The 7,771-nt window shown below is 31.0% G+C and overlaps 2 protein-coding genes across 2 annotated transcripts; both read left to right on the top strand.

Moving 5' to 3' along the window:
* Positions 1–299: 299 nt before the first annotated feature.
* LOC101497905 (uncharacterized) lies at positions 300–2,320 on the top strand. Its single transcript, XM_004489529.4, has one exon. It carries the CDS (start codon positions 577–579, stop codon positions 1,453–1,455), a length of 879 nt encoding a protein of 292 aa, XP_004489586.1. The 5' UTR covers positions 300–576; the 3' UTR covers positions 1,456–2,320.
* A 4,460-nt stretch (positions 2,321–6,780) lies between these two features.
* On the top strand, positions 6,781–7,422 carry LOC101508604 (uncharacterized). Its single transcript, XM_004489563.1, has one exon. It carries the CDS (start codon positions 6,781–6,783, stop codon positions 7,420–7,422), a length of 642 nt encoding a protein of 213 aa, XP_004489620.1.
* The last annotated feature ends 349 nt before the right edge of the window (positions 7,423–7,771 follow it).

Below are 7,771 nucleotides of genomic sequence, written 5' to 3'. Positions count from 1 at the left end.
AAAGATGAAATAATATTCCAATTTGAATTGAAAAAGATTTTAAAATTCGATAACTATTTACAAAATAATTACATATTTGTCTATTTACCACCTGGACTCTTCCACCTACTAATCTAAGACTGCTATCTTCAAAGATGTGCTTTTTATCTAATTAGTTAATTAATTTTTCTATCCATACACTTGAGATGTATTTTGACAAACCAACCATAACCATTTACAAACTTTAGTTAATTCTAATTAAATATATATTATATATATTTACAGTACAACAAACTACTGTTCAAATACTAGTAAGTGAAAATAGAATAAGCATGCAAGTTTAAAAAAAAAAAATTAAAAATTAAAAAAGAAATAAAAAACTTTAGTACTGTTTGAGAGAGTTGCCCTAGACACGTGGTATTTCGTGAGCCAGCCACCGTGCTGCCGTTATCATTATCGTTTCCGCTCCAAGGACAGTGAGGAATGAGTGAGTAAACCCAACCAACCATAATAGAGAGAGAAACAGAAACAAAAGAAAAATAAATAACAAAGAAATAATCGCTATCGCTCTTCTCTTCCCAAATAATAGAAACCGTCATGGATGCTGAACACGTGTGGAGCGTGGGAGCGTGCAGCAGAAGAAACGCTTCATCCATCAACGATAATCAAATCGTCAACGGAATAATGCTCCGCTTCCGACCGATCGCACCAAAACCAGTCGCCGGAAACTCAACTACCTCCGGAGAACGAACTCCGACAATCCAAAACAACAGTGTTTCTCCAGGTAAAAGAAAAAAGAGAAAGTACGTTAGGATTCGGAGAAACGAGGTGAGAAAGAACGGTGATAAATCATCGGAAAAAGTGGTGGAAACAACCGAAGACATGGATAGCGTCGCGGTTGTTACGTTACAGTTGATGCCGGAAAAAGAAACTCCTCTCGCCGGTGGTTTGTGGTGTAAAAACGTCGATCTTAACTTAACCGTTGAAAATATTCAGATCTTAGATAATCCGAAACCGGATCTGGAAAACGGAGACGCCGGGAAGATTTTAGATCTGGTTTCTCCGGTGGAGAAAACGGTGGTGGAGTCGTGGATAACGGTGGAGAGCGTGACAGGTACGTGCGAAGGAAGGTTAAATTGTACGGAATTTGATAAAAAGAAGATTCTAGAAACGGACACGTGTCCGTGTTTTGTAACAGACGATTATTACCGAGTTTTATGGGTAAACGACGCGTACAAGAGGATGGTGGTAGTGAACGACGAGATTAAAGAGCGTGAGTTTGTCGTTTGGTTGAAGGTGAAGGAGAGTGTTGCATGGTGTTATTCTTACCCAGCTTTCACCTGTGGTGTGAGGTTACAGTATACGTGGCGTTACGAAAAGTTTACGAAAATGGTTCCTTGTGATGTTTGGAGATTAGAGTGTGGTGGTTTTGCATGGAGGTTAGACGTGAAAGCTGCTCTTAGTTTGGGTCTGTGAGAAATCACAAAGTCACAGACATATAATAATAATATTAACACTCCTATATATATATAAATAATATATATACTACTATAAGCTTGAGTTCCATGGATTGAGGAAGGAGCAAGCCCTTCCCCTTTCTCTCACTCACAACACTCATGGATGATGGATAGGTATTATTCCTTTTAGAATTTTCTATTATTGTTTGAAGAAACTTTATTAGAATTTCTAAAAAGGTGTGATATGTGTCTACGAGTGTTTCATTATACACCAAAAGATATATTGGTGCCTCTTAATTCAATGTTGTATACGGTGCAACAGCATTAGAATTGTTAAAATTTAAATGCATTGTTGAATCAACAAAAATTCAACTATTGTTTAGATCTTCTGCAATAGTCATATTACTGTAGACATTGTAGAGTTATTGAATTTGAGTTTTCTCTTTCTCAAATTTTATAACTTTATATTGACTACAACAATTTAACTATTGCAGAAGATCTAAATCTTTAAATGTATTATATATATATCGCGAAGAAAATATGTGTCATGGAGCAAATGAGTGGAGAATTAAGGAAGGAAGTCAGGTTTGGAAATTGGAAAGTTGGAGTATGGTTTCTTCATTCTCACTTTGATTGGTCATTTTTGGGAGAACGGAGGGTTGAAAAAGTAATTACATGGAATTGGGAGCTAAAATAACATGCAAAGTGATGAAATGAAACTGAAAAAGGTACTTCTATTGCTATTGCTGAACGCTATATGTCTATGTGACTATGGTTTAGTTAAAAGTGTGTAACTATTATTGTTGCTATAAGACTTTGCGACTAACAAAATAGTTATGTTAATTAATTGTATTATATTGCATAATAAGGACTTAGCTTATATATATGATAATTGTATATATACATAGAGAAGAGTGAGTAGAGAGTAAACTAGGGATTAAAATGCTTGTGCCTAACTTGTTTTATGTTACTATTTATTTAAATTATTTAAATGGGAGCATATGCATTAGTTAGGTAAAACTTCAAAAGAAGCTTAATTAATTAGCATTTTTTTTCTCTCTCTCTCTTTTGAATAATACAAACTCTAGTTTTAGTCATTTAAAGTGTTAGACTTCAACTGTTACAACTGTTTTCAGTTTTAAAGATAAATAAATATCTTGTGAGATATGGTAAGTGTGAAGAGCAAAAGGGCACATGCACACGGAAAAAATATTCATCTTTTAAGAGTTCTATGTATTTTTAAAAGGCTAATCATTATATCGTTATATCTTGTATATTTTTATATTAGTAGCCAGTAATCCAATATTTTAAGTGTATATATATGGGATTTCAAAAAACAAAAAAGCGTGTATACGGGATTATAAATGTAACTTTTATTTCTTATAATTTACTTTTTTCTATGTTATAAAATCAATTTCCAAAGATAAGTTTGAAACAAGCAACTCTTCATTCTTATAGACGGAAACATAATTTGTTTGTTTAATGATTTAATCTCTATGTACACAGCTTCATGGATTTTTCTTCTTATGTACTATTGCACGCATCAACAACTCTTGTCGTCTTTATTTGGCTACTTATTGAATTTGTTTTATTGTTGTCGTGGCTAAATGTCAACTTCAACTCATTATTAATTAACTCTAATTTTTGAATTGTATTTTAGTAATATAAATGATTTTTAATTGAACATCAAGTTTATATCATGAAGTATAAATGCATAGAAATCTAGATATTTTAAGTTAATTTGATAGGAACATATTCTGAGAAATATAAGTATATTATCTTGTATAAGTGAATAATAATGCCTAATAGACCTCATCCACGAGTCTAAAACAAACCAATAAATTTGAAACATATGGTATCTATGTATTTTTAATTAGAGTTTACAATCATTATATTTTACATTATTATGCATTATGAGTTTGATTATTAATTAAAATATATGAATATATACTACATTAAAATGTGTACACATGCGATCATTTTTTATGATCGCTAATCTATTATTTTGAAATAGTTAAATAATAAAAAATTATATATCTTAATTATTTTTAATCACAATTATGAATAATATTTTTAATATATAATATATAATATTCTACTATCTTCCAAAAGAGAGTACACCTTGTACATGTTAATTACAATAGAGTTGATTGAGTCATTATATTTAGATTAATATAAAAACAAAATTACATTGAAATTTATAGGCTTAAATCCTTCACAACAGCTAGCTACACGGTGCAACATCTACGAGAATAGTTAGATCTAAAGAGATCATTTTTCCTCTAAATCTATCTGTTTCTACAACTATTGTATCCCACAATTGTTGTAGGATCTATACACTAAAATATATAATTTGGTAAGCACAACTAAATGATAGACAAGCAGATTTGTAATCTCTTAATTTTGTTAATCTTTCTTTATATATGTATAGTTTGTTTTCATATTCTATAAAGTATTTGGATCTTCAATCAATTTCACTATTATTTTCTCTCTTTGATAATAATCTAATTTGTGTTTGATAGTACTTAATTAAACTACATGGAGAACTTAAGTAGAAAAATAAATGGTTGTTGTAATGACAACAAAAAATAATACTATGTAAAAAAATTTACAACACATTTTTTTTAGACACGCCACAACTCCATTACACCATACTCTTGTCAGACAAGATAATGAGAGAAAAGTAGAAAACTGAATGCAAACTTAAAATATTTTTTATTGGTGTATTTTGTAAAGATGTGTATAACTTTGACCTCCCTCCTCCCTTACCATGCATCTATCATTTTCATTATATATACTGATAAACATAGTTTACAAGAACACATTATAAAAAAGTAGAAAAATGTTTGTTGTACATTCCATAAGGTGCATACACCTTGAGAGATAAATAGATAAAAAAGAATGATACAATAAATGTGATATGTCGTTGAATTGATAGGAAGTGAAAAATAGATGTGATATTTGGAAATTTGAGGTATACACTGTTGGAATTCAATTATGAGTGGTTAGTCTCACATTAACTAGGAATAGAGGAAATATTGGATATATAAGGAGAATGATCCATAAACCTAATTCTTTAAGATTTTGAGTTGAGATGTGGTGTCTAAATCTCGTAAAAATCATTGATGTTTAACCCATTTTACATGTCGCGCTCCCTCAGAATCACTAGTCAACAATTAAAGGAAAAAGAAATAAAACCCTAAAAAAAAGTATGATTCTTTTGCTCCAAAATTTAAGATATTTTACTCTAGATTCACAAGCACTAATAAGTTTCCAAGTTGTTTCTCCTTATTTTCTCTTTAATTTTTTTTGCTTCTCTGATTCTATTTTTAGTGTGACTCATTTTTTTTGTTTCTCGTTTATGCTCTTTATGGTACCAAGAAGATCCTAATTCTTTTGCAATATTTTGTTATCAGAAAATTCAACATTTGAAGTGTGAAACAAACCTACTTCGTGTACTCATTAATTAAAATATTAAACTTGATATTTTTTTGCACTAAAAATTAAGTAGATTTGACCAATTTGACTTTGATCAATTCTGCAAATATCATAAATAAATGAATAAATAAGAAGTTGAAATCAATACTATAAAATACGATAAAATAAAGGATAAATACCTCTTAAAATCTTATAAAAATAGGTTTATCTAGACTATTGATAGCATTGTTTCTATTATGTGTCTTATGTAATTATGCTTAAATCAATACATCCTTGACATGAAATTTTCACAAAGCAAAATTGATTCTTCCACCATTAACTATCTCTATGTTCAACTTCAAGACACTTGAAAAACTTATATATATAGTAGTTGTATGTGATGTTGATCGTAAACGACACTAGGTAGACTCTCATGCATGAAAGAGATGTGAGTCACAAAGAACCAATAAAATACTTTGTCTTTCATCTAAAACCTATCAAAAATAACATTTTCATAATATCACAATTTTTTCCTAATGTAGAAGATTAGACAAACATACTAAGAGTTTAATATGCCAATAAACTAAAGCTTCTTATACCGGTTAAAGGAGAAACACAACTTAGAAAAATTAAGGAATACAATCACAACAAAAGAATATAACGTGAAAAACTCTAAAACTAGAGAAAAATCACGATCAGAGTACACTTGCACTCTAAAAAAATACCTAAACTACATTTCATAATACTCTAAGAATATAAGAGAAGAAGAAATTAAGTTAGATATCAATTTAAAGTTTCCAAGGTTGCATCTTGTAACAAAGAACTAGAGTCAATATATATAGTTTTGACATCCCTCTTACCTTACCATATTGAGCCATGTGGGACATATGCCAAGACGTTTCAATCAATTTCAAACACTTTTATTATAATTTTTGTTCTCCTAAAATTTTATTAATTAAGTGTTATAAAAATAACTAGAACAATATCTAAATATTCTAAAATATAGAAGAATAGAAAAAGAAAAAAAATAGAAGAGAGAAGATAAATTTTGGATTACGCACATCAAAGTATGTACTTCACAATTTTCCATACAATTTTGTTTCCCACACCCCTCATTTTGCTTCCCGCACCCCTCAATTTTTTTTAAAACCCAAAATACCCAAACTACCCTTCCCTCTATATTCACTTAACCACTCATTTTCTATCTTCATCATCTTCATCATTATAGTGACTCAAATCAACTAGGTATGTATTTTATTGTGTTTTATAGCTGATTTTTTTTCCTTTCCAAATCTGGGTTTCGTACGTGAACTTAGTTCACGTACGTCTATGTGAAACGAATTTACGTACTTGATGAAATTATGAAAATTCTGATTCTACGTGAATTAGGTTTACGTAAACGTACGTCAATTAAGTTTACGTAAACGTACGTCAATTAAGTTTGCGTACATCAATGCAGTTTTAAAATTCATGTTACCTACGCGAACTAAGATAACGTATGTGTACGTGAACTCAGTTCACGTATCACATACGTGAATTGAATTCACGTATACATACGTAAACTGAGTTCACGTATACATACGTAAACTGAGTTCACGTATAGGATGAAAATTTGTAAAATCTCAGTCATACGTGAACTGAGTTCACGTATGTTTACTTGAATTCAATTCACGTATGTGATACGTGAACTGAGTTCACGTACACATACGTTTTCTCAGTTCACGTAAAGGTGATAAAATTTGGATTCTTTTTTTGTTCATTGTGTTTAAGAGTTAATAATTTTTATGTTGTTATATTTATGTAATTTATTGGATGCAGTTAAATGGATGAAGGGGGAGACAACAGTGACGAAATGTATGAAGGTTTGGAAGGTTTGGAACCTGATTTTGAAGAAATGTATGATGATTTGGATCCTGATTTTGAAGAAATGTGTGATGATGTGGAACCTAATTTTGACGCTATGAATGACGGAGTTGAACCTGTTATGATTGATTTGACTGATGTGTTTACCACCGGCATGATGTTCGATACACGAGATGAATTATTGAAATGGGCTAGAAATGTTGGAAGGGAAAATGAAATTGTTGTTGTGATTTTTAGATCTGAAACTGCGACAACACGACCAAGAACAAAGACAAAATTAATTCTTAGTTGTGAAAGAAGTGGTAAATATAGACCTTGGAAGAATCCTAATCTTACGAGGAGTACTTGGACTAGAAAATGTGATTGTCCATTTAGATTGAGAGGAACACGATCAAATGTTGATGATGGATGGTATTTGCATGTAATATGTGGTCTCCATAACCACAAATTGGCCAAAAAACTGATTGATCACTCTTTCTTAGGTCGATTGTCTCAAGATGAGAAAAATGTACTTGGTGATATGACAAAGAACTTTGTAAAACCAAAAGACATTTTAATGACATTGAGTGATCATAACATTGAAAGTTTGACGACAATAAAACAAGTTTACAATGCACGTCAAGCATATCGTTCATCACTTAGAGATAATAGAACAGAAATACAACATCTTTTGACATTGATGGAACGCGACAAATACGTTCATTGATGGAGTTTGAAAATGATATTACAAGATAGTATTGGTGATATATGCAGTGTTTGGGAAACCATCAATAGCATGATTGTATTACAACACAATGAGATAATAGCATCATTTGAAAAGAGCATCATTCAAAAGGTGCATCACTATAGTAACAAATTATACGCGAATTTGCGTGGTGTTGTGTCAAAAAATGCAATTGATCACATTGCGGCAGAGTATGACTGCGTGAAGTATGTAGGTATTGATCAGACTGAGTGTCGTTGCACAATTAGGACAACACATGGTCTACCTTGTGCATGTGAAATAGCCAGGTATAGTATGATCCCACGTTCCATTCCATTAGACGCTATTCATG

Source organism: Cicer arietinum, chromosome 2 (assembly GCF_000331145.2).
Source record: "Cicer arietinum cultivar CDC Frontier isolate Library 1 chromosome 2, Cicar.CDCFrontier_v2.0, whole genome shotgun sequence".
NCBI lineage: Eukaryota > Viridiplantae > Streptophyta > Magnoliopsida > Fabales > Fabaceae > Cicer > Cicer arietinum.
This window is presented reverse-complemented; position numbering and strand designations above follow the sequence as displayed.

Bases quoted from the DNA above. Each gene is read 5' to 3' on its own strand.
- LOC101497905 (XM_004489529.4), top strand. From the start codon at position 577: ATGGATGCTGAACACGTGTGGAGCGTGGGAGCGTGCAGCAGAAGAAAC.
- LOC101508604 (XM_004489563.1), top strand. From the start codon at position 6,781: ATGTGTGATGATGTGGAACCTAATTTTGACGCTATGAATGACGGAGTT.